Source organism: Cervus elaphus, chromosome 22, assembly GCF_910594005.1.
Source record: "Cervus elaphus chromosome 22, mCerEla1.1, whole genome shotgun sequence".
NCBI lineage: Eukaryota > Metazoa > Chordata > Mammalia > Artiodactyla > Cervidae > Cervus > Cervus elaphus.
This window is the reverse complement of record NC_057836.1, coordinates 11,906,484-11,933,354: the sequence shown is the minus strand read 5'-3', so window position 1 is coordinate 11,933,354 and position 26,871 is coordinate 11,906,484. Positions and strand designations below refer to the sequence as shown.

General features: G+C 51.8%; 1 protein-coding gene across 12 annotated transcripts in view; it reads left to right on the top strand.

Moving 5' to 3' along the window:
• ERC1 (ELKS/RAB6-interacting/CAST family member 1) overlaps window positions 1-22,716 on the top strand; it is a 270,621-nt gene extending 247,905 nt beyond the window's left edge. For all 12 annotated transcript variants that reach the window (XM_043881904.1, XM_043881901.1, XM_043881894.1 and 9 more), the window contains one exon: window positions 17,817-22,716. In XM_043881904.1, the coding sequence (XP_043737839.1) occupies window positions 17,817-17,954 (138 nt within the window). In that variant the 3' untranslated portion in view covers window positions 17,955-22,716. The remainder of the gene's footprint in view (window positions 1-17,816) is intronic.
• Window positions 22,717-26,871: the final 4,155 nt, after the last annotated feature.

Genomic DNA, 26,871 nt, shown 5'->3' with positions numbered 1-26,871 from the left:
CCTCACAGAAGCCAGCTGCTCTGTAAGTTGATGCAGCAAAAGCTGCCTTGGGGAATTCAGGGTTCAGAATCAAGATTCTTAACAGGGGTTGGTTCTTCAGAGCAATTAGGAGCCACCATTTGAAGTAAGTCCCATTTTGTTCTTCCTCTAGTGTAACTTGCTAAAGAATCCGAAAGGGCTGGTTGAGAAGGCAGAAGGTTGTGCGGGGGTGGGGGGCAAGGGAGGGTGGAACAAGTAGCACTGACATATATACACAACCACGTGTAAAACAGAGAGCTAGTGGGAAGCTGATATATAACACAGGGAGCCCAACTCGGTGCTCTGAGATGACCTAGAGGGGTGGGATGGCAGGGGGAGGGAAGCTCAAGAGCGAGCATATGTGTTTACATATGGCTGATACACTTCATTGTATAGCAGGGACTAACACAACATTATAAAGCAATTATGCTCCAAAAAAGAAAGAAAATAAATTTTTCTTTCTTCTCTCCCAAAAAAAGAAGGGAGACAGTTAAGGGGCGTGTGATGGTGGCCACGGACGGGAAGTCTGACCTGCAGGACCCCTGACAGGTCAGCTGTCTCTCAGGAACTGTGGGTCATGACCTACTGAGTTTTTCAAATAAGAGAACCATGAGATGAATGAATTTAGGTGATTCCCCTCCCCTTGCCCCCCCGTCACTACATTTTCTGTTTAGTGTTGCCCGTAAAATCCATCAGTTCTCTTTTTTCCATGTTATGATTTTTTGAGTTCAGTAGAGAAATGAGACGGCTAGTCCAGAGACAAAAACCATGAATAAAAGAACCAAGGAGAAAACAGGATGAGGACAGAGGTAGAGAGCAGCTGTGGAAAGTGAAGGAAAGAAAAGTTGAATCAACACTGAGAAATAAAAATAGAAAAAGAACTGGAGTAGTGTTCGCATGTTTATCTTCAGCTGCTTTCGCTCCTGGCTGCAGAGCCGGGGTCATGGTGTCCAGCCCCTCGTAGACGGTGGTCGTGTTGTCAGTCGGCCGCGCCTCGGCCCCAGAGGGTTGCAGCCGTGCTTTGTCTCCCAGCTGAGTGCATCCTGTTTGTTCACCGGTAATGCGCGAGGGGAGGCTGTGTCAAATAGGACACTTCTGTGGTTCAGGGTTGTGGGCAGCGATGACACAGCAGCGGTGGTCGCTAAGTATGCTGTGGGGTCACGGTGGGACTGACTCCCAGCTGTGGACGTTACCTAAGACCAAGCACATTTAAGGGCCTGTCAGCCACCCACCTGATTGGTGTGATGGAAAAGGCAAGGCCTCCCTCTCAAATTTAAGGTGTTACCATGGAAATTTTACTTTCTTCTTGAAAGAGGGAAAATTCTACAGGACAGATTTAAATTTAATTTCTGATAGGTTCTTTTGATATTAGTAACTATGTAGTTAAAATACCACTGGAAGCCCACTGAAAACAGAGCACATGGCTAGTTAATTTTAGAAACTTTACTTCAAAATCTTGCAGAGATAGGGCATCTCAAAGCAGGAACAGTGATGTATCAAAGTTTGTTGTTGTTTTTTAGTCGCTAAGTTGTGTCCAATTGTTTTCAACCCCATGGACTGTAGCCCACCAGGCTGCTCAATCTATGGGATTTCCCAGGGAAGAATACTGGAGTGGGTTGTCATTTCCTTCTCCAGGGGATCTTCCTGACCCAGGGATCAAACCCGGGTCTCCTGCTTTGGCAGGCGGATTCTTTACCACTGAGCTGCCAGGGAAGCCCCATACAGTCGATGACAGGTGAGGAGATGAACTCCCTGTAGACAGCCTGTTTACCCCACATCCGTGAGTAGACATCATGAGAAGGCAGACTTCGGCAGAAAGAACATACAGGTCTGTCCACAGGAAGACTGGACAGCACGTGTGGGATAACTTCTTCCCTGGAGGAGAAGGTTGTGCAAGGGACCAGCACCAGGAGGTGATCGCAGTCAGATTAGTTCCTGGCTCTTTTCCAACCCTGGTTGTCGGTTATTCAAGTGTAAAAGGGATGTACACTAACCCCTCCGTTTAGGGCTGTATTCGAATGTGACCTCCTAGCCCAGACTTCACCAAAAGAAAAAAACTTGGTAAAAGACTTGAAGAAGATGAAGAAGATTGGAGTATTAAAAAATAAACATTTTTAAAGGGTGCATTACTTAGAAAAATTTAAAAGAAAAAGCATGGAGCTCAGTTACCGGATGGAGGTTTTTGTCTCAATGGTGAGGAAGCCTGTGTTTCTCTTTTCATTTTCTCCTGAGGACAGAAGATGAGAGTATACGTGCATGCTAAGTCGCTTCAGTTGTGTCCAGCTCTTTGTGACCTCATGGACTGTAGCCCTCCAGACTCCTCTGTCCATGGGGTTCTCCAGACAAGAATACTGGAGTGGGTTACCATTTCCTTCTCCAAGATGAGGGTATATTCAATTATAAATATTTCAGTTAGACATAAAAAAGAATCTGAATGTAGAATTGTGACCCTGGGACAAATTGCAAAGAAGTGTGTTAATAGAATTTCCTTTCAGAGAGATTTAGAAACTACGATTGAGCCCCAGACACTCTGTGGTCCTCCCCAGCCCTGGCATACCTGTCAGCACTGTGCCTGATTGATACAGATCATCTCATCCTGCCAGCAGACATGTGTTACCTACATGCTGAATGAGTAAATATTTTTTAAAGGGCACTTTTTGTTTTTAAAACCTTAGTAGCCCTGGAATTTTAGGCAAAGTCAGTGTTTTGGGTTCTAAAATTGAGCGTTTGTAAACCAAGACTTCCCAGGTGGCTCAGTGGTAAAGAATCCACCTGTCAATGCAAGAGCCCTGGTTTCTATCCCTGGGTCAGGAAGATCCCCTGGAGAAGGAAATGGCAACCCACTCCAATATTCTTGCCTGGAGAATCCCATGGACAGAGGAACCTGGCGAGCTGCAGTACATGGGGTCGCAGAGTCAGATAAGACTGAGCGACTAAACACAAACCAAGGATTAGCAATGGGTGGTTGTTTTCAAGCCTTACTAAAGAAATGAAGTTCTAGATATTAGCAAAATGCTGAGATTACCCCCAGTTCAGCAGACATAGAGAGAGACATAAAACAATAAACATGAAAGGAGAAAATGAAAGGTTGTACTTCATCAAAACTTTAAATTTCTGTTCATCAGAATACTGGGAGGAAATTTTCACAGTATATATATCAAACTAAGGACTTCAATCAAGGAGATATTTTTAAAATCGGGAACAAAAAGACAAAACAGCATAGCTTTTGAATGGGCAGAAGACATCAACCGACACTTCACAACAGAAAATACACAAACCTAGCACATGAACAGAGTGCCCACATGCAAGCGAAAGCCACAAGGAAATACCACAGCAGTCCCACAAAGGTGGCTAAAATTCACCAAGTGTCCATGAGGACACAGAACTCTTGCTCACTGTGTTGAGTGTTTAGAATGGCCCTGATGTTGAGAAAGACTGAGGGCAGGAGGAGAAGGGTGCAACAGAGGATGAGATGGTTGAATGGCATCACTGACTCAATGGCCATGAGTTTGGGCAAACTCCAGGAGCTGGTGATGGACAGGAAGTCTGGCATGCTGCAGTCCATGGAGTCACAAAGAGCCAGACACAACTGAGTGAACAACAGTAGCCCAGGGGGCTCCTGGGGCCCTAATTGCCCCTTAGGTGATTGTTTCAGGCCTTCGAACAACTAGCTTCCAGACCGACTCTGGAAATGGCCCTCCACATGAATCCCGGGGCCTGCCTGTTGGAGAAGGGGGTGCTGGAGAGCCCTGCTCACATTCATTGATTATGGCATCCTCCCCAGAGGCTGCAGGATCTGCTGGTGACATCGGTGCAGAGTGTTCTGAACAGAACTTAGTAGCTGAGCCTTTCCCTAAAGCTGCTTCACAGACATCAGGGCATAAAGTGTGGCTTCACCCACGTTTTCGGGGACCTGGACTCCCCGTGTGCTGACCCTTGAGCATCCACTGAGCCAGACTGGACTGGAGGGTCCCTGGGGTCTCCCATCTTGAGCTCTAGTGGCTGTGGGAACGTTTTCCTTTCAAACCCAACGTTTCCCAAGAGCTTTCAAATCACATCACACACACTTCCCTTTAACAATCCCAAATGAATGACTGTCTGGCCCGCTGCAGCCCTCTCTGCATCAGTACAGCTGCTGTATTATCGCGTTGTGCCTGCCCTCCACCACTGTGCGTGGTCCTCTCCACAATGGTCGTGGGTCCCCGAGGTCCCCCAGCAGCCCACGTGACCCCAGAACTTTGGTCAGTACTGGAGCCCCTTCTGTAGCCCCTCTGAATTGCTGGGCCAGGAGCTTGTAAAAGGTCATTCTGTCGTCTCACCAGGGAGCCAGGAGACCACCCAGGGGAGGTGTCGAGTGGGTACTAAGAAGGCAAAATCAAGCAAGGGAGGGAGCCTGGCCCTCCTCCCTCCCTGTCACAAAGCCCTGGAGTGGGGGCCACGTGCTGGATGGAGAGAGTGCCCTGACCACACGCCACTGCCGCCAGGGCCACGGCCCTCTCTCCTGCTTGGCCAGGGACTCGTGGGCGAGGGTGAGCCGTGTGCTGGTTTAGCACTTAAACCTCAGCCACGGCAGAGCCTTGCTCTTGCCGTCCCGAAGGCTTCAGCGTTAGAGGTCTCACTAGTTGTCTGGGTGGTTTGTTATCTGTTTCTGATCCTCCCCCTCTGACATGCTCAATTCTGAGAGCCAAACCAAACCCGCTGGACTGGCCGGCCGTGTCTGTGGTTCCCAGCTGCTGCCCTTCGACCCCTGTGGCAGAGAGAGACGTTGTCCTCCGTAGGCAAAGCCGGCTCTCAGCATGAATGTCTCTGCTCACGTTAGTTAACAGTCTTGTAGGAGATGGTGTGACATGTTACCCATTGAGATTCTGCCGGGCAAGAATCCTGCTTAAACTTCCACACTGTAGTGTTTGGGGTGCTGCATAAACTCCTTTCAGAATGAGGAAACGTTTTTAAAGAATGGGTCATGGCATACATATATTTTATCCATTTTGGAACTGAGTCCAATGTTATAAATATTACAGCACTAAAAGATTGCATAACAAAGTATAAAATTAATTCCTAGAGCTGTACAATGCTCACATTCTATGGTGCTGAAGAACCATAGATATCAGTGTTGGATAGTATTGTCTTCGAAGGTATACAAGAAGCATGGAGAAACAGGCAATAACATTGACATATTATAGAAAATGTGTTTTAACAAAATCTGTGCCCTAAGACTTACAAAGGAAAAATGCTTCCACACGTTCTCAAGCTCCCAGCGCTGTGCCAGCAAGTGGGGACAGGGAGGCCTGGCACAGGCCAAGGTCCGTCTCTGCCTAAGGATGCGCTGCATCTGAACGCCCCACCCATTGGGTACCTGGCTTGTTTTTTCAGATTCACAGGGAGACAGTTGACAGATAAAATTGTAAGATGTTTCAAGTGGGCAGGGTGGTGATTGCTGACTTTGTGAAAGTGTTCCCCTCATCAAGTTAATGAGCACATTTATCACCTCTCATTACCTCCCTTTTTTAAAGTTCTATGTTCTTAGCAATTTCAGTTACACAAGACAGTGTTAACAACTGTAGTCACAACTGGCTTGTTTTTTGAACAGGACGATACATCAGTCTTTGGTGTTCTGGGACATTTTTACATGAGAGGATTCCACCTTCTCCTGACTCTTAAAATTCAGTATCTTGGGAGCCAGTCAGATGGACATTAATGCCCCGCTGTGTGTGGAGGGGTGTCCGTTCCCACTTCCATCTTTCATCAGCATGTCTTCCATCTATTTCTCTGTTCACTCCCTTCCCCAGCTCGTTCAGAGAAAGTGGACCACCTGTGTCAGGATGGAATCTCTCAGGAAAGAGAGTAACCTGGGAGGTCAGATATCACATAGAAGAATCCAGATTATCTCAGTCAGAGGTGAATACTTCAGGCAGGAAATACTTTAGAAGTGTCCAGACTTAAGTAGGCTGGAGATGAAGACATTAGTACGTTAGTGACATCTGCAAGTCCAGCAGAGAATTATCAGGAAGCAGGAGTTGGTGGTGGTTTATGGCGGATGACTGTCTAAACCCGGGCTGTCCCATCACTGTCCGTGCCTGGGTCCAGCCCCTGCTGTCCCCAGGGAGCTTACTTTGGAGGAACAGGTGTCAGCAGCTGTGTTTCAGTCCCGTACGTCCATTGACCCCAGTTCACATGGGTTGTTTGACTCCAAGTTGTTGACTCTCAAAGAACGACGACTGACTGTAGCCTTCAGAAGACGATAAGCGGCTGTGAGTGACATGGGGGCTCTGAGGCACTGGGTGTTTAGCGGGCAAGACCAGATGTCCTGTGAAACTGGCCTCTGAGGTGGGGACAGGCCCTCTGTTTCTCTCCGGAGCACTTGTGTCTGAAGACAGCAGAGTTTGACCCCCTGGCTGCTGGCTGCCAGGACATGGAGGACGAGCCCTGGGTTTCCTGGGACTCAGGCTCCGTCAGTCTACACGACATTGGCCACTCAGCCTCCTCGGGCCTCACGCACCTTCCCTGAAGGTTAGAGAACTGAACTGCGAGTCCTGTTAGCTCCCTTCCAGGCGTATGAGTCTCAGTTTTGGAATCGGCCTGCTTTTAGGTCTGGTGGGTCCACCATTGGATGTTTTGTCGGGGAGGGGGTTAGTGTAGAAAACTAAACTGTGTGCTCTGTACAGATACAGGGTCACCACAAACCTGATGTGCTTTATTCTCTTCAGGCTGCAAAGTTGCCACAGGGTTTTCAATGCTGGGCAGCAAAGACGCCTTTGGTTTGTTTTTATCTTTGCTCAGTTTTTAACCATTGAAAAGCCTAGCTCCTCCCCCAGGGCACATGGCAAGTGTTCATCCAGAGACTGTGTAGGGAGCACCTCCCCTATGCAGGGCTTAACTTAATGTGCTCTTGACAGTCCTGAGATGGCATTTGTGATATTCATGCTTCAAGAGGTTTCAGGGCTGGGCTTTGCTCCCTCCTTGTCACCTGACATGAGGGAAGAAGAGGAGGACAGTCCTTTAAGTCCCCAGGCGCACCTCAAGAAGGTCACCGTGCAGTCATGTGTTATCACTGGGCAACCAACGGTGATGGATCCTGATGGTGGAGTGAGCGGACTCTTGCCAGATTCATTCTGGAGGAGCCATGACACCCTGTTCACTTCTGGCCTAAGCAGCAGCAGCCTCTCCTCCTCAGGAAGACAGACCCAGCGTTGCCGGGCAGAGGGTTTATTGCGAGTCAGGGAAGGGCGAGGAGAAGGCCCAGCAGCAACGTCCCAGCCACCAGCATGGCCAGTCAGTTTGCAGAGTCCAGGGCAGGGTGGCCAGCAGCTGGGGTTAGGGAGACCTTGGGAAGGAACCCGGAAGGTTCAAGCCGCACGCTCAGGCTTGAGAGAGAAGGAAGAAAGGGCTTCGCAGTTTACTGTAATCCATGGGAAGTGACTGTAGGCACGTCCTTCAAGGTCACCTTCCATTTTCCCTGTTAGCAAATGCCAGGGGGATGCCACAAAGCACAAAGGTGACCAAACTCCTGTGGAAAAGTAAATGAAGTATTTACTGCCTGGACATGAATTGTGCACTATGCTGTCAGGTCCCTCTGACCACGTAAGCTTCATGTTTCATTCAGCAGATAATTGGGTGTCCCTGATGGCCCAGATGGTAAAGAACCCGCCTGCCAATGCAGGAGACTTGGGTTCAATCCGTGGACCAGGAAGATCCACTGGAGAAGGAAGTGGCAACCCACTCCAGTATTCTTGCCTGGAAAATCCCATGGACAGAGGAGCCTGGCAGGCTGCAGTCCATGGGGTCACAAAGAGTCGGACATGACTTAGTGACTAAACAACAGCAGCAGCAAATAATTATGGCAGAATACATAGCAGTTTATTCTAGTTGTTCAAAAATCCAAACTTGGATTGTTTCATGTCTTCATGTCTCCTGGGTCAGTGTAGCTTAAACAGCTTGCGAATTGGGACTGGGCGCTATAGCCTAGATCTGACCAGGATAGAGGACCACTCCGATAGAAGACCATCACCTCTACAAGGCTCCAGTCATCATGTCCATTGACAGCTCAAACCTCACGGCCTCTGCATCCTGGGACCTCGCTGTTAGAAACCTCAAGTTCAGATTCCTGTCTGCTAAAACCAAACCAAGCATCTCTGTGTGATTTTCCCGCCCACCACCAACCCAGCTACAAACACGAATGAATCTGAGTCACTGCCAGGGACAGCAGTATTTGTCCAGTCACTTCTCTTATAACCATCCCTTCTGCCTTTATACCCACCCCTCCACCCTCTTCTCTCTCCCCTATCCTGTGTCTGCAAACACAGGGCTATTTGCCTTGAAATAAGGTTTTTCCTCTCATTTAAGACCGTCCTGTTTCGTGGGTCTCTGTTAGCTCTCCCTTGGCCTTGACTGGGCTGTGGAGAGAAGCCGTCCCCGCCCTGACTCCCTGACCCATGCTGGGCGGTGGAGGTTCTGGGCTGCTTCCAGGGCCTCCAGCCTGTCCTCCGCTGCCCCTCTGCCTCTGCATCCCACCCACAGGGTCCTGATCCGTCTCCCCCCCATCAGCTCTGCTCTCTGACATGGAAGGCAGCTTCGGAGCCCGCACGGTCTCCCTCACAGCCAGCCTGTCGTGACGTGTTTTTGTGGGTTGTGGGGCATCTTCTCCCTGCCCTTCCCTGCTCCATCCCGTGCGTGTTGCTTTGAGAATCCAGATTGAGTTGCTGTTGCATTTGTGATTCTTGGCCCGAGTCCCTCTAGAAATCATATTACTACTATGAATTCAACGAGGGCTGGAATAGCTACTAAGAACAGAATACATTATCATAACATTCAGCAGACAAAGCCAGAAAATTCGTGCCAGAGGCCAGCTTGGTATCCTGTACTGGTCCCACGGTCCATCTTTTGAGAACTTTAACAGCGTGGGTGTCTCAGTGATCGGTTGACACGTCCTGCTACAAGGCCTTTGCCATCAGACAGTCTTGACTTGGAGATGCTTCAAGTTTATCTTTAAGAGCTCTTGGAAAAGTTGCGGGTGTTCCCCCTCCCCCGACATTAGCATCTGTTCCTTCAGTTCCTCCTCCAGTTGTTTTTCAGTTGTCTGCTCTGTGCAGGCCGCTTTGCTCGGCAGCCTTGGTATGTAAAAAAGAATTCATTGAGGAACTTGCCAAAGCATTGGGGAATTAAACATGTAGCCAACTCCTCAGACAGGAGACAAAATGAATACTTCAACAGCAGTGTTCACTTCTGACACGGGGCGTCTCCATTGACGAAGGATAAGTTAGATGGGAAGCAGGGGTGTTGGAGGTAAGATGGTCCATGTCCCAGGGTGAGGGAACCGCATCAGAGCGAAAACACAGAGGATGACCCGGATATACTGGGAGACGAAACTGGGAAAGTAGGACGGGACGGATGGTGGCCACCGTACCAGAGGGACTGGACTCTGTTTATAAGAAGGAAATCATGTAAGATCTTGGAAGAGGAGGAGCAAACTTAACCCAACCCATCTTAGAAAGGGTTGAGATGGTTCTGTATGCTCAGTCACTTCAGTTGTGTCCAGTTCTTTGCAACCCTATGGACCATAGCCCACCAGGCTGCTGTGTCCATGGGATTCTCTAGGCAAGAATACTGGAGTGGGTTGCCATTTCCTTCTCCAGAGATGGTTGTGAAGCTATTGCAATAAGCAGAAGATGCTAAGATCCAAGAGCCAGTGTCAGGTTTGTGACCAGGAGATCAGAGAGGGAGAAACTAAACCAAAAGAAACGTGGCCTGAAAAGGGCGTTCACAGGAATTCCTCAAAAGAGGAAATGGCCTTATAAACATATTTTTAAATACTTCGCCTCTGTTTTTAGCTTCACTACACAGAACTGTGAATGAAAACAGCCCTGTCGCACTGGCAAGGTTGTGGGGGAGGTGGGTGTGACCCCAGAGGACCAGAAGGATGGGAAATGGTCACCCTTATTTGTTGACTAAAAGTTAGTGCTGCTGTTCTGAACAGTTTGGTGACATGTCCAGAGCTTTAAGAAGGTGTATACCCTTTGATGCAGGGTTCTAAGAAGACAGCCATAGATTCGCACAGATTTATGTTTAGAAAATTTCAACACACTAATATTAATAGTAGTGAAAACTACAGACTACATTTCTAATAATTGAATTAGTGAAATAAATTATAATACATCCGTAAAAAGGATTACAATGCAGCCCTTTTAAAATCTGGGTTCTAGAGGAATATTGAATCATGTGAAGAACTATTTTGTAGCACTGTTTCTCCACGGTCGTTCTGCTCCTCCGAGCTCTTTACGTTTCCTCTCGTGCCCTGAATCAGCGTGTCAGTCACACGCACTCACACACACACACCTGCCGCAGCTGTGATCCGAGTGCACTGTATTGGCAGGTGGTTTGGGCAGAATTAACACCCTTAGAATGTTGAGCCTTCCCATCTGGGATTGTGTTGTATCTCCATTTAAGGTATGTGGTCCTTCTGCACACAGTGCCATGTGGCTTTTCAGCACACAGGTCTTCGTTTGGTCAACTTTTGAGAGAGCAATTTTGGTGAAATGACAAAAAGCTAAATTCTTAGATGTTAAGGAGGAAAATGGGAAACAGAGGTAGGAAATGTAGCGTTATTTTAGATATTTGATGGTGAATGAAAGGAAAACAACTTAGCACACATGCACATGACAGAGGCAGGTTCAGAAAGCTTGGGGTGAAAGAGCCCCCGGAGGCCGTGGTCAGAGGCCGGGGAGGGGAGAGGTTGGGAACAGAGTTAGTTGATGGGCCAGGGCCGTGGGAAATGGCTCCAGGTGACCTGGAGGAGGAGGAATAGGAGCATCATGGGGTTGTTTTGAGATCGGATGTGTCACGTCTGTGTTACCTTAGTAATGAGTTCCTCAGGCTCCCATCTCCTTGCCAACAGAGGTCCATATAGTCAAAGCTATAGTTTTTCCAGTAGTCACATACGGATGTGAGTGTTGGACCATAAAGAAGGCCGAGCACCGAAGAATTGATGCTTTCAAACTGTTACTGGAGAAGACTCTTGAGAGTCCCTTGGACAGCACGGAGATCAAATCAACAACAAGTTGCTCAGTCATGTCCAACTCTTTGTGACCCCATGGACTGTAGCCCACCAGGCTCCTCCATCCATGGAATTTTCTAGGCAAGAGTACTGGAGTGGGTTGCCATTTCCTTCTCCAGGGGATCTAACCAGTCAATCCTAAAGGAAATCAACCCTGAATATTCATTGTAAGGACTGATGCTGAAGCTCTAATACTCTGGCTACCTGATTCAAAGAGCCGATTCATTGGAAAAGACCCTGATGCTGGGAAAGATTGAAGGCAGGAGGAGAAGGGGACGACAGAGGATGAGATGGCTGGATGGCGTCAGTGATTCAATGGACATGAGTTTAAGCAAACTCCAGAAGATGAAGGACGGGGAAGCCTGGCGGGCTGCAGTCCATGTGGTCAGGGAGTCAGATAGGACTGAGCAACTGAACAACCGCAGGCTCACAGCTCCCAGCCCCCTGAGCGGTCTGTCCTTCGCCATGGACACCAGTAGCACCCACATGCAGGATGCCACCCTTCCAGTCATCCTCAGCCACATTTCCAAGTCCCTGTTTCTTTCTTTCTTTTTTCTTTTTTCTTTTTTTTTTTTAATTTTTAAAAGCTATTTATTTGGCTGCACCAGGTCTTTGTTAGTTGAGGCACGTGGGATCTAGTTCCCTGACCAGGGATGTAACCCGGGCCCCCTGCATTGGGAGCGGAGAGTCTTAGCCACTGGACCAGAGAAATCCCCCCCATTTCTTTTAGCCAACCCTATTTTATATCTTCTCTACTAGAGGCAGATGGCTGTACACCTCTTACTCCAAGATTCCCTTCCTCCAGAGTATCTTAGGTCTCTTAAGGTTAAGTAGGAAGAGGCCCAAGGCGCTTGGGGAAGATTTCATGTTAGGTGTTTATTTATGGAGAAAGCAGAGATGCTGAGGTATGGGATTTGATGTTGCTGTTACAGGAGCTTATGGGATTCATGGGAACACGTTTGTTTTTTAAATGTATTTGGAAATATTCTTAGGGTTGTTGTTGTCTGTCTTTAGATGCAAAGCTCTCAGCACATACCCAGAAAATTGCATCTCTGGACCTAGAGAGGGATATTCTGTGAACCTACATACTGCATATGATTATGGTATTTTTAAGAAAATAAACAAGACGGTAGTGTTTTTTCACTGTAGTACTTGTGAGGATAGAACTGGCCTGCCAGTATTAGAAAGAAGAGAGTAGGAAATGGTAGATGTTGTTGGCTTACTCGGCTGAGTTTATATCCACTAAATTGGGATTTGTCACTTTAACAAGGAAGGGAAGAGGGACAGAGGAGCATTGCAGCTAGGTTGGAATAAGCTTTTTCATTAAATCCCCAATATTGCATGTCTGTATGTTTTGGGAAATCCTTCTCTGAGCTAAGACTAAGGGACTTTTCTTTGGGGAGGAGGCAAAGGATGGAGAGACAAGATGGTAAGTTCAGTTTCGGAAGCCAGAACACATCTTCTCTGATTCGTCCACGGTGTCTACTATATGCTGAAACCACACAGAAACTGCCTTTTTTTTCCCTTTTTTGCATGTGCTGTGCATGCTAATGAAATACTGTTAAATAACGAGGTACTAATCCCCCTCAAGGTTTGTTCTCACACCTGTGCTTCAAGAGCACAGCTGTCTCAAGTCTTCGTTTGGTTTCTTCACGTTGCCTTTCTTCCCTAAGTGGTCTGAAGTTTTAACGACACTTTTCCCAACACTCAGCACTCTTCGGACCTCAGATGACTAAAGCTTTGCATTTCAGAGTCAAAACAGAAATCCTCATTTGAGAAGCAGTTGCCATTTCACAGGAAAGGTCGATCTTTGAGATTTTTTTTCAAGACAGGAAATAACTAGCGTGTAATGGATCGCGTGCCAGTGGAATCTCTCTCTGCCCCGCTGTGCCGACGCGTGGTGCTGCTTCAGATCAGGTGCAAGCCAGCCTCGATCCCCGGAGACGGAGAGGGACCTGCCGGTGAAGGAGCACTGCCTCCTGTATTCTCACCCCTCTGTGTCTGAGCACCTTTCCCCAGGCAGACCATTCATTAGATGTTGGGAAAGCGTAGCCTTTGTGGCTGACCTCTGGTTTTCCCCCTGATCTCTTCCATCACTCCTGACTCTCTCTGGTCCTCCTCCAGTTCTGTTACCCCTCCCCCCTCCGCTTCCAGCCCTGATGATGGCGGGTCACGATCACGTGTCCTCTCACCCTGCATCTCAGTCGCACCTGCATCGCCCTCTCAGCTCGCTCCAGTCTGTCCCCACTGTTCCGACAATGAGGTGCCCACAGTGAAGGCCAGAGCCCTCAGTGGGCATCACAGAGAGCGTGGAGAGGTCTGGGGGGTCCTGGGGGCAGTGCCCATGCCCGGTCAGCCTAGGGAGACCTGCGTTACTTCTGCCAAGACCTAGTAGTTTCCATGTCCCCAAACCCCGGGGCCCAGCGGAGCGCATCTCCTCCTGCGCCGCGCCTCCTTCGCTCTTGCTGGTGTTCTGTCTGGAACGAGCCTTCTCTGTCTTTGAACATCTCCCTCCACCTTCTCAAGGGACTCTCCCCTCTTCTCCTCTTTTCCACCCTGGCTGAAGCCGTAGTACTTTCTCCCTCGCAGCGGGCATTTGCTCTGCAGCACTTTGCAAGCAGGACTCTGTGTCCTTACAGTTTCATTGAGACAGAATTCACACATCATGCAATCCACTCATTTAAAAGGCATGATTCTCAAGAGTTGTGTGGCCATCACCACAGCCAGCTTTCAACGTGTTCATCAGTCCTCAGGCCCTCCCACCACCCCATCCCGCCCTCGCCCTGGGCAGCACTGGCCGCCCCCTCACTGAGTTTGCCTTGTCTGGACATTTCCTAAAAATGGAACCGTCTAGAATGCGGCCTTCTATGACTGGCTTCTTTCACTCTGCATAGTGTTTTCAGGGTTCGTGTGGTAGCCTGGATCAGAATTCCATTCCTTTTCATGGGCAAATCAATCAGTACTTTTTTAATGAATGTTTTATACATTTCTGTTGGTTTCTTCTCTTAGTCTTAGAATATATAACAGTTACACATTTGAAAAATACATGTGGCTTTGAATATTTATATTACATATTTTTATTCGTATTTCTTTTAGTAAAATCGACAGTGCTTATGGGTATTAAACAGTACAGAAGTATACAGAGTAAAATACAAATCATTCCATCCACTCAGACTAACCACTCTTCACAGTTCTGTGTTTCTTTGTCCATACATTTTTCTATACATAAGCCCAAACATACAGACCTCTCTCACCTCTTGTTTGACACTGAGGTCGGTAAAAAAAAAGTTTCATTCTTACAAATTGCCTCGGTAAACATACCTGTGCATACCTTCTTGAATTTCTTACTGGTATTTTCTCTAGAATATACTCTAGAAAGTGGAATTATTTAGATAAAGTATGCGTGCAATTAAATTTGGTTGAAGAGACCAGAGTGCTCCCCAGTCTATATTCTCATCAGTGGTATATATGAGGGCCCACTTCCTCAGGTCTTTACCAACAACTGATTGTTAACAATCTTTGAAGCTTTTGTTGCCAATATGATGGGAGAGGGGAAAAAACAAAACCCTATCTTGCTTAATTTGTTATTCTTTAATTATTAATGACAGCTGACTCATTTAATGTGCTTATTAACCATTTACATTCCTTCTGTGAGTTTTTGGTTCATATCCTCTGCCCATTTTTTCTATTAGATTATTAGGAGTATTGTTATCACTTTCCTAATATATTGATAGCAATCCTTTGTTTTGTTTTATTTATTCTAAATGTTTCCCGAGCAAAAATTTGTATTTTTACTTACATCTTTTCTGTCTCCATACAAATGTTTTAAATGTTCGACTAGCCAAATCCTCCCCCTTTTTTTCCCTTTCATAGCTTTCTTTAAAAGCACTGCTCGCTATGTTAGTCAGGCTGCTATAACAAAGTGCCATAAGCTGGGGGTGGCTTATCAGCAACAGTTTGTTCCCCAACATTCTGGAGGCTGCAGGTCCAGGATCCTGGCACACAGGCTGGTTCTACCTGGGGCTCTGCTCCAAGCTACAGATGGCCCGCTTCTCCTCAGGTCCTCACGAGTGGGAGGGAGACCGGTCTCTGAGCTCTCCTCATTCACGAGGGCTCCACCCTCACGTCCAAGCATCTCCAGAAGGCCCCCACCTCAGACCATCGCTGCGATGAGATGAGAATTTCAACATAAGGATCTGAGGGGGGACACACAGTCAGTCATCACAGCCCACAAAGAATAAGATAAAGAGCATTTATCTATCCCCAGCCCAAGATAAGCTGAAGCAGCAGCACAACCTCATAACCTCCTCTCTCACCCTGCGTGATGGGAGAGAGCTAAGCATCGCAGCCCAGGGCTCTTGCCCAGGCTGCTGTGTTCACAAGGCACCCGACCCCTTGCTTTCCCCGTTTAGGAAACTCGCAGTTACGTGACACAGCCAGAGCTCGGGAGACACCCGACTTCGCCCGGTCTAAACCTGGCCCTTGCCAGACACTTGGGACCAGACGTCCTGGTCTTTTTTCAGCATTTGACAGAATATCACCAGCTCTGAATCTGTCCCCGGCTCTTTGATATATTTGAAAAAGCCTGCTCCTTCTTGGCTCAGAGCATCTAGATTCTGTCAACAGTGTAACTGAAACTTTGCTTCTTTTTTGCATTTTAATACACATGCTCTTTCTGGGTTATCTTATCTGCTTCATAAAAAACAGCAGTAACAGTTTTGATAACAACATCTAACATTTCCCAAGCACTTTCTGTGTGTCAGACATTGTGCTGTACTTTATACAAATATTAAGGCATTAAAACCACCCTGTAATATCATTGCTCCTTTTTTTTTTTTTTCATTGCTCCTTTTTACAGACGAGGAAACTGAGGCTCCAAGGGGTCCGGGTCACGCAGACCAGCCATTGGCAGAGCGGAGCTTGAGTCCCAGCCAGCCTCACTCCAAAGTCTGTGTGTTTAACCACACTTTAAACTCAATTTTCAGTTTCCTTCCTTCCCTAAAACTTGCTCTGCCTCCTGTATTTTCAGGCTCATCTGCCTTGTTCTCTGTCCTCTCTCGTGTAACCCCACCTCCCACCAGTCCAGCCTTAGGAAATTCTCCCACCCACCTGCCCGTCTTTGTTCCCACCCACCCAGCCTGTATTCCTCCTCCATTCTCCCCTGGGCTCGTGACAATGACCTCCCTGGACATGCTGTTCCGTCCACACATGTGACCTGCTTGAACTTCATACTGTCTTCTGAGAACACGACACCGATCACATCACTGTGCTGTCTTAAAGCTCTTGGGCTTCCAGTTGCCGCTGTCACCCTTGTGGTTCTCACCAGATGAAACCTGAACCCTTGGCTCTGTGTACGCTGCTTGGCCCCAGTCTGTCCCTCCAGCCTCACCTCTGCCATTCTGCACTCCGTCCCCTGCCTGATACTCAGCTGCTGGGGGAGGGGTGTGTCTCACCGTCCCTAGACCCGTACCCCTCGATGGCTTTGCACATCTGTACCTGTTCTATCCGCTCGACCACTTCTGTTTCTGACCTCCCGGATGCACTCCTGTTCAGCCTTCAGGAGCATCCGGGACTCCCCGCCCTGGGGTGACCTGGGCACCCTCCTATCTGCCCCGCCGCGTGTTCAGGCCTCGGTCACCGCCCTTTCTTGGCTGGGTCATAGTCATCTGTGTACCTGCTCGTCTCCTGGGAGGGCTCCAGGGCAAGGGCCAAGTCAGTCACATTTCAGCACCGAGCACAGAGTAGGCGCTCATACACACTGGTGCAGTGCATGGAGGAATGTCAGAGAGTGTTTAAACAATAGGAGATACACTTCTAAACAAGCTCAGTTTCTCTTTGGCTCAGGCAGTGGGCCTGAGGTAGGGAGTCTCGTGCACTGAGCCGGAGAAGCCCATGGCGGGGCGTGGGGCCCTCCCTGAGGCAGGGACCAGTGTGCACGACCCTGTCTGATCACGCATGCGCGCCGCCCCCTCCTGGGCCTGAGTGTGACAGCGTGGCCCAGTGGGAGGACACCCGGAGTGAGAGCACCTGGGTGGGATCCCAGCTCTGCAGGTCACCCTCTGGGGGCCTTGGGCCAGCCTCTAACCTTCATCTTCAAGAGGAGACATTCGATACTCCCATACTTTCCTGATTGTTAATTCTGATACAGGAAGACTTCGTATAGAAACTGACTCTTCTTCATCACTTTTTTTTTTTAGCTTCACTGAGCTAAAATCAACAAAATTATAATATCTTTAAGGGGTACACCCGATGGTATGATGCACGCAGACATCGTGAATGGTTTCTTCAGCCTTTCGGTCAAGTTATTAACACACATCATGTCATGATTTCCTCCTTTTCTGTATGAGAACCCCTAAGCCCTGCTCTTCTAGCAGATTTCAGTGTGTGACACAGAATCATTGATGGTGGTCACCAGGTTGTACATTAGACCTCAGACCTCATTCATCTCGGAACTGAAAGTTTGTGCCTTTTTACTGCCCGCTTCTGTTTCTCATGCTTCCAGCCCCTGGCAGCCACTGTTCCTCTCTCTGCTTTTCGAATTTGACTCGACGTTTCTCCCTCCAGGTTCCATGTGTAGGTGACACCACGCAGTGTTTGTCTTTCTCGGTCTGGCTCATCTCACTGAGCGCGATGCCCTCCAGGCTCATCCACGTGTTTGCCAGCATCCTTCCTTTGTTGATGAAGGGTAATTCTGAACTCAGTGCAAACGGGCTTGATTTATTTCACCTGAATCCCTCTCTCCTTTCAGCTTCAGAGTGAGCAGGAGAAAGGTGAGCGGGACAACACCGAGTTGCAGGAGTTTGCCAACGCCGTCCTGCAGCAGATCGCGGATCACTGCCCCGACATCCTGGAGCAGGTGGTCAACGCCCTGGAAGAGTCATCCTGACCCCTCGCGGAAGCGGCCAGCCCAGCAGCCCGAGCGCTGAACCCAGGAGCCAGGAGAGGAGGCGTGCAAGGAACCGGGCCCTAGGCTTCTGGCACCAGACACACTACAGACCCCGTCCCATCTCGCTTAGTCCCTCCAGCGAGGCGCCAGCACCGTTTCTCGTCTGTCTTCTAACCTGCTTCCTTCTTCGGGTGTCGTCCCCACACTAACTGTCCTGCCGTCCCGGTCGGGCGAGCAGCCAGGCCTCCGTGGAGAGCTGCCCTCCGGCCATCAGCAGTGACACTGTGGACGCTGGCGGCTATGCCCTGATGGGGACATGGGGAGAGACCCGCCCCCCAGTCCGTGGCACGAGGATGGAGTCTGGACGCTGCGGAGCTCAGCTTTCTGGGGGGTGCCTCACTGCGGACCCAAGAGCTGCGTGTTCTGATACCAGGACAGGTGCTTTCCCCTAAGAGGGTAAAAAAGAAATCCCCAAAAGAGTATTAACAGAAAGAAGGGGGAGAGGGACCAGGGACCGAGCCGACCAACTCTTCTCCTCTCCTGTCCATGCTGGTGACTGTCCACGAGGGGCATCTAGGCAGGCCTGTGGGCGGGCGCTCGGGGACCCGGCCTCCCTGCCTCCTGGTCCTCATGCTTGTCCTCAGCCTCTGGGTGAGTCCCTCTTGCTTGGTGCATTGGATCACATCCGTTGCTGAAAGAGAAGAAGGCAGTGTGGCCACGCCCACAGCTCTGCTTCTGTAGAATATGACCAGTCCTCTGGGTCAGGCTGGCTTCCCCAGAACGTCTCCGTCTCACCCCTGAAGAGTGCTTCTGCCTCCCCCCACCCCACCCCCACCCTGCACTCCAGGCTCGGGCACCCCCTCCCCACCCCTGCAGCCTTCATCCTGACCTCTGCTGCACATGGATGTCGCTCATCACACATGTACTCCTTCCCTTCTGCTCAGACCGTGTTTATGAAGTGCCTGTGGTGTGCACGAGGCTGCCAGGCACCAGCCGTGAAGACAGTCTCTGGGAGGGGCAGGGTCGAGGATTCTGTGAGATGCACCTGGTCCAATCTTAAGTCTTAATAGAGGGCAACTTTTCCAGAAAAATCTTCCACAAATCAGCGTTTCTCATTATAGTGGAATTTATGGGTTTTGGGGGGCAGGAGGCTGCATCAGTTACTAGCCTGTAGGATAGGATCCCATCTGATAACTCAGAATTTGGGGATTCCCCCGAAGGAGCGTGCTGTGTAAAGGGCTGTGACGGTGGACGGTGTCTTCTCTGCACATCCACGTGCTTCTCGATGAACTTGGCCAGCTCCATGTTGCAAATCAGAAAATCGACCCCAAAGTTGCAAATCCAGTTGAGAGTACTGACGTCTTCCCCAAGCATAGACGGTGGCAGTCATAAACATCAGGCACCGAGAAACAGACCACTTAACCCGAATCTCGCCCTTTGATCACCTCTCCGGCCAGACACCCAGCAGACGCTCACATCCTCTGATAAAGAGTTGCTGGGCTAAATGGGTTTTCTCCTTCCCCTTCCCCAGTTACTCACCCAGAGAATCCGAGGCTGCCTGTCAGGTCGTCACAGTCGTCAGTCCCGTATCTTCCCGCCAGCAGTCCGTGACGGTCCCATTAACTTATATGGTCACATCTCCAGCAGCCCCCACTCCCCTCCATAAACCAGCTTCCCCCTGTGAGAAGTTGTCGAGTGCTCCTTATCGAAGGTTTAAATGGACTCTGTTCATAAATTTCTTAGTGAGATGCTTCCTGATAGCTGGGCTGGCCAGAGCGGGGCTGCCGCAGGGCTCAGACAGTAAGTGGTGGCTGTTCGTGGTCAATTACCTCAACCCCATTTATTTATTGCACTGCCCATAAATCACGTAGAAAGCCCCTGTGTTTTAGGGCCGGAGTCCTGGAATCTTACATTATCCGCCACAGTGGGAGAACCAAGGTAGAAGGACCTCCTCCCTGGCCTGCAGAAAGGAGGGGCCCCATGCAGGGCAGCGGCCCAGCTGGCTCTTCTGGTGGTCCGCCAGGTCCACCTTCCCCGTCAGATACGGTCCCTGCTGCCTGCCTGTAGATACCTGTAGGGTTACTCTGGGCGGACACCATCTGTCTGTCCCTGAACCAGGCAGGACTCTCCTCTGTCTCCTGGGTGGTCCTCCTCGCACCTCAGTGGTTCTGGGGGCTGTTTGGTCCTGGATGAGGGTCAACTCTGCCTGAAGTTTAATAGTGAGCAAGGACCTGCCTATACCACAAGGGCAAAGCGAATGTAATCTCCAGCATTTAGCATCTTACTGAGTGTAGGTCTCTCACTGAGCCAACGTTTGCTGAAGGCGCAGTTCCTATCACACGAGCCTTGTGTCCCCTGACCTTACCTGGCTTCGTGGTTGTATGAGGTCACAAGCTGCTCCCGAAGGTCTGTGACCTTGGGGACGCACTGCAGGCCACCTAGGATGCCCACCAAACCCTCCATCCCATCGTCATGTCTTGTTGCCCTGAGCATTTGAGCTCTGTCCCCAGGTAACAGTTGTCACGGGCGGCAGCGAGGAGAGTGAGTGGCCCCAACCTGGGGCGCAGGGCAGAAGCTTCATGCAGTGCCCGTCTCCTCTTCCTGGGTCCTGCCCCTCCGCTGCAGGCACTTGCTGGGCTTGTGATGAAGCGTCTGGGTGCAGGTCTGCAAGGGTGTGGGCACCGTTTGAAATGGAAAAGTCGTCAGGTGGGCTCTCACGTGTGAAGAAGGGAGTGGGGCTCTGCAACTCCATCTCGGCTCTGACCTTGTACCTTGACCGTGTACCTGACCATCTGAAGGTGGCCTGAGAGCTTCGCTCTTCCTAACTTCGTCTTAGGAACACAAGTGAAGCAGATGGGACCCAAGGCGTTTCCAGCGTGGACGGCGACAGCTCGGCCCGCCCTTTGTGTCCAGAAAGGTCTGTTGGGTTTTCCAGCAGCTCGCCCGCCCCCCGGAGCGAGAGGAGGAGAGGAAGTCGTCTCCAGGTGTCGGTGACTGCTGATGGTCAGGATTTGCTGCTGACCCAACCCGCGTGCCCTTCCCTCCCCCCCCCATGGACTCCACCATGTGAGCAAAGGCCCCAGGGCGGGGAAAGAGCAAGGGTGGACTTGGGCTCAAATGGCTCTTCCTGAGTCCCCATGGACCCTGTGTGGGCCCCCAACCCCACCCCAGCCTCATCTTCCATCCGCGGCGGAGCGCAGGGCTGCGGGGGGGTCGGGGGAGGAGAGGGGGGGCAGTCAGCCATGCAGACTGAGGCCCACCCACCACTGCCATCCCTGACCCCTCAGCAGGGGCGCAACCATCAAAGCAAGGTTTTGAGAGGAATCTGGTGTTTCCTCCCCGGAAACTAAGGGAATATTTAACATTTGTGCAAGAAGAAAACGGGAAATCCTTCTGAACAAAATGGCTGTCCTGTGCTTTTTAAGCAAAAACTTTCCAAACTTTTTAGTGTCAAAACTGTAACCAAGTGTCTCCTGGTTTTTCCCAGCGTGTGTGGCGAGTGCTGTGACCCCCATCGTAGGTGTTTCTCCTCCCGACCCCGGGGGAGCGGTGGATTAGGGATTGATTTACAGGGAGTGGGTTCCTCTCCCACCCCACCTCCTCTTTCGTTTCTCTGCTTGTCGATATTGTCCGTGTGGTTCAGAGAATCGGGGCGGTTCCATTGTGTCCATTGTTGAGATTATTAAGATATTACAGAGTAGTTGTAGAACTGAAAAATTAAAGAGCTGTGTTTCTTAAAAAAAAAAAATCCAACCAATATCATGTTAACAAAGGAATTCAAGCTCTGGGGCAGCCAGACACCGCCCCTCTCCCCATAAGGTGGCTGAGGTGGCAGCCGGGCCGGCCGCTGGGGAGACACCAGGTCCAGGTCCAGGCAGGCGACCACCCGCTGAGCTCAGGAGGGGCTCCTGGGGCCCAGCTTGCCTTTCCACCCTCAGGGCCTCTGCCAGAGGCTCCCAGATCCTTGACCCTGTAGCTGCCCTCACCCCGACACTGGCCCCCGCCCAGCGTGCAGGGTCCCGTGTGGTCACCTGAGCCTGGCGCTGGTCCCTGAGCCCTGCACCAGCCACAGAGCCTCCTCCTACCCACTTGGTGCTATACTCTCCGGGGCCCATCCAGGATGGGCCAAGCCCCGGCCAGTCTGGAGTTTGCGGTCTGGGTGGGGGGCGGGCTCAGAGCCCAGCCCCTCTGGCTTCAGTCCCTGCAGCCTTTCCCTGAAAGCTTTGGAGACCCCCCAGGCTGCCCGTGTGGGCCCCAGCAATGGCCTGGCCAGGAAAGGAGGTGACCTCCACTGAGCCAGAGAGCCCGGCCCTGGTGGGGCTGCCTCCCCCCCACACACTCAGCAGTATTGCACACACCCTGGGCCCCCAGGGGCAGCCCAAGGCGCTCGAGGCCAGCGGGTGTGTGGGTCGTAGACTGGGGTTTCCTAGGGTTCCCTTGCCCCCCCCCGCCCCCCCCCCCCGGCTGGGCTTCAGGAGGGAGAGCCGCCCCTGCTGAGGAGCCGGGGCCCTGGACACTGACCCTGCAGCTTGAGTCCTTTTGGCGACAGTAGCGGCCGAGGGGGTGGTGTCTGAGCGGGCCCACCACTGCCGTCCACTGCACGCCGGCCTGGCAGTGTCGCTGACACGATCATGACGTTACAGAGAAACTGTGTTAGAGTCGACTTTGCCTTGATAACTATTGTAAACACTTTGTTCATTTTTTTTTCTTTTTTATTCACAAACTAAATCCATCAGGAAATTATAAAGTTATTTAAAAATTGCGTGCTGTTTTTCTTTGAGCCTCATGCAGTCTGCTCATCCAGGTAGAATGTGTCCTCAGATGCTAGAAAGGCAGGAGAGCAGGCAGTCCCCGTGCAGTCAGCCCCACCAGGAGTCCCTGGGAAGCAGGGGTGCCCAGGTCACGGGAGGGCAGAGGAGTGGACAGCACCCTGGCCCTGACAGGCTGACAGTGGCTCTCTGAAAAGGGGGAGCCCCTCTGGACATCCACCTGGACTCGAGGCTGGCCGCCCCCCTTACTGTGCGTCACGGTTTGCACACCGAGGCCCGAGCTGAGGTCCCCACTTCACTCTGTCTCAGAGCAGTGCCCATAGGTCTGATTCAGATGGCTGGAGCCACCCCCTCCCCCGACCCTGGGATGTGTGGTGGCATGTATACCCTGGACCACATGAGCTGCATAAATGGACAGAACGGGGGTCGGGAACAGGGGGTTGCCAAGACCATCTGCTGGGAAGGTCGGCAGCTCTGAGCCTGATGTCCAGAAGTTTTTCTGGGGACTTTGGTGAGAGTTGGTTTTTTCTGCTTCATTTTGTTACTTTGTCTCCCGCACAAGGGACTCCGCCCGCTCGCTGCGTTCCCTCCCTCTCCACACAGGTTCTGAAGCCCACTGACGTTGGCACATGGACCAAACACCACCCTCCTGTAGCCCTGCCCATGCCCGGCTCTGCCCAGCCTCGCTCCCTCCAGCAGGGAAGGCCTGGGGTGGGCACAGTCTCACTGCAGGATGTGTGTTTTGCTGCATAAATGAAATCGCCACCACGCGCCAATGTGTCCACCACACAGCTGCTGGGTGACACGGGTCGCTGTCCCCAGGGTCTCCCATTCATCCTGCCTTGTTGCTTGCTGATTTGCCCCGTGGTCTCCTGCTCAGGTGCAGAAAGAGGGACGCAGAGGCCACGAGGTGTAAGGAGAATACGTGAGAGGAGAACTTGCAGTGGAGAATTCCGTCCGTGAACTTGGTTTCTTCCCTGGACTGGGAGATGACTGCTATGATTTGGAGCCTCTTGGGCTGGTTCGAAAACGATTAGGTGCTGGTTAGACCCTGAGGGAGCATTCCAAGGAAGCTGGCTTGAGAGCCACACGCTTTCCCAGGTGTTGGGGGAGTGTGGGAGAGGGCCCCGGATTCACAGCCCAGAGCCTCGGCTGCCCTTGACCTCAGCCCTGCTACGTTCTCCAGGTCACAGGCCACAATGAGGACAATGGGCAATTGTGTTTCTCCTGCTTGAGAGCGGAGACCTGCATTCTTCAGGTCTGCAGCTGCTCTAAGACCACCCAGCAGGTGCACCAGGAGGCGGCCCCCAGCAGGACGTGGACACGGAGACCGGCCCGTGAGTGTCGCTGAAGCCAGCGGCTCCTGCCGGGTCAGCTCAGGCTCCAGTTTCCTCTTCTTGTGACTTTATTCCTCAGGGCTCCTTTCGGACTTTGCTGGGAAGCTGTGGTGTCCGTCCCCGCTCCAGAGCTGTGGGTGGGCAGTGAGTGGGAGCTGGGGGCTCCATCTAGCTCTCCTTGGATTGTCACTGCAGTGCGGAGTCAGGATGAGCCACGGCTTCAGGATCCTCCTGACACTTCAGGAGAGAAGAGAACACGAGTAACCACTCGGCCTCTGTCTGTGGGGCCACTGTGAAATGTCCCCGGGGAACCTGACGGGCGGCTGTCCAGGAGAGGCCAGGCCAGCGTGGGGCTTGCAGGGGTGTGAGGAGCAGGATGCCCACCCGGCTGGACGGGCGGGGAGCCAGGGCAGAGCAGGGCTTGGCCTGTGGTAACCTCGGCCGTGCGTGCAAATGCAAGGGTCCAGGGATCAGATGATGGGATCGCCTTCTGGTCTATGCTGTGTGGCAGGCTGTGGCCTCGGGAATTCACCTGGCTTCTCTCCTCTTCAGTTTCCTCATTTTAAAACAGATAAGGATGCCTGCTCCCACAGGTAGAGACACGAGGCCTGGAGAGGGGGATTCTCCAGTGGGGGTCACCAGCCTCTTCGCCTACCCTGCTCCAGCACCTGCCCTGACCCCCTGCCAGACTTTGGCCACGGTGCCCTCACCCGGGGGCGTCAGATGCCAGCAGTCACATGGCTTCTGCTTTAGAGGGCAAAGCCCAGATGCCAATGTGCTGTTTCATCGGCTGGGCCGCGCCGATCTCCCGGAGATGGGCTCCTGAATGCGGGCTTTGTCCGCCTGCCTCTTAGTCCCGGTGACAAAGGACACCCGGGAGACGGGAACCCGACGCCAGATTCTTGAGCCAGGACGTCAACGCTGCGGAGCCCAGCCTGCGGCCCCCAGCGTGGACTGGAACCTGCAGACGCTGCGGGGACGCTCTGACCCCAGCTCCCCGCCCAGGCCGGCAGCTGGAAAGTCCCTGGGGGCGGGCGTCTGCTCCTTTGGCCCCGAATGCAGTCGTGCATACTCAGGCTCACAGCAGAACCCACCAGGCACTGGAACGGGCCTGCTCTCGTCAGGTCTCCCAAGAGCTTTAACTCCAAGACGGTCCCACAGCTGTGTCGCTGGACATGCCTTAGCTGGGCATCTGCTAGAAGGTGGCCTCCCCTGCGAGCCAGACCTCAGAGCCAGCCTGCGGGGCCCTGGCTGCCCCCTGCTCAGGGCCAGGTCGGCTGGGAGAGGGCAATCTGGGCCTGACCCTGGAGCTCGGGATCTTCACTGTGCAAGGCCTCACCATCCACACACCCTCAGCTTAGGTCCTCGGGGTCGTGGGATTTCCTTCAGTGGCCCTGAGCTGACTAACGAGGCTCCTTCCTACCTCACGGCCAGGGGACAGAGACCTCGCATCTAAAGCAGGTGCTGCTGCTTCAGAAAAGAATCTCCATACTGAAGGCTCGATGGATGTTCTGGGAACTTGCCAGGGACTGAGATGCAACTGGTCTTTGTAAAGTTCCCTCCCCTCCCCAGAATGTGTGCGTGTGCATGTGTGCACATGTGTGCACTCCGGGTTCATGCACCCCCATACAGGCTTTGGCCCAGTGTGAGGGTCTCCCTGCGATGAAGGAAATGAGTAAAAAGCTTCAACATTTTTGTTCCCCTTGGAGGCCTGCAAAGAAGGTGTTAAGAGCACAAGATTTAAATCATAAATTTTATTAAAAGCCAAGCAGCCCAACATGTGGCTGTTGCCAACTTGGACGGTCTTTGGGGTGAAGCTGCCCTGAGCTAATCCAGAAGGAATCAGAGGGGGAAGCGGGTGGAGCCTCAGCCAGCAGGAGTGGGGAGGCCCGCACCCCGGGATCCTTCCCTCCACCCTCCCTCACGCTCCTTCTTCAACCAGTGGAGCCTCAAGCCACCAGGACTCCAGGTAAGGAGGAGGAGCGTCCACTCCAGCTGGCCCAGAACTGGCCACAGGTGCCCCCTGAGTGCCATTTGGGAGACACGCAGGACACGGAGCCCCAGCTGACCTCCCATCCTCCCCACCCTCCTGCAACAGCTGAGGTTCTGTGTCCAGGACACCCAGGAAATGCCCCTCCCCAGACCTGCTAGAATGGGAGACCCCACTCTTTCCCAGGATGGGGGCCCTAGCCGGCCTCTCACGAGACACAGGAAGCTATGTGAGATCCTCTGACCTGGGAAGCAGCACCTCCCAGGACGGATAGGGTCAGGGTGCAGAGATTGAGCAGAGGGGCTCCCCCAAAACAGCCTCGCCTCCAACCCAAGCCGCTCCCGGACACCTCCCAGGCCCCAGCCCGACCCTTGCCCCGGCTCTGTGTCAGCTCTGAGGGGAGCTCAGCGTCACAAGGGTCACCGTGACTTTGCGCCTTGAGCTCTCCAGCCCACTTGCCAAGGGTGGGAGCACAGCTCTGCAGCATCTCGGGAGGGGGTTCTGAAGCCCCCACCCCTGAGCTGGACCCAGGGGGCCTCCGCCGTGGACCGGGACCCTGGATCTGTCCGGCCAGTCAGACTTCCTGTCTTTACTAAAACGTTGGTTTTATTATAAGGTGTTAAAAATCACCAGCATGGCTTGGAACCAGCCACAACATCTTCCAAGCCTCCCAGTGTTGTCGGGGAGTGCAGGGGTCTCCACCCAGAACCTCTGGACCCCTCAAAGCTCCCAGGAGCAGGGCGGGGCCATAGAATCCCCCTGGTGATGACTTCCCACCTATGTGTATGTAGGTGATTCTGTGAACAGCGATTTAATATTCT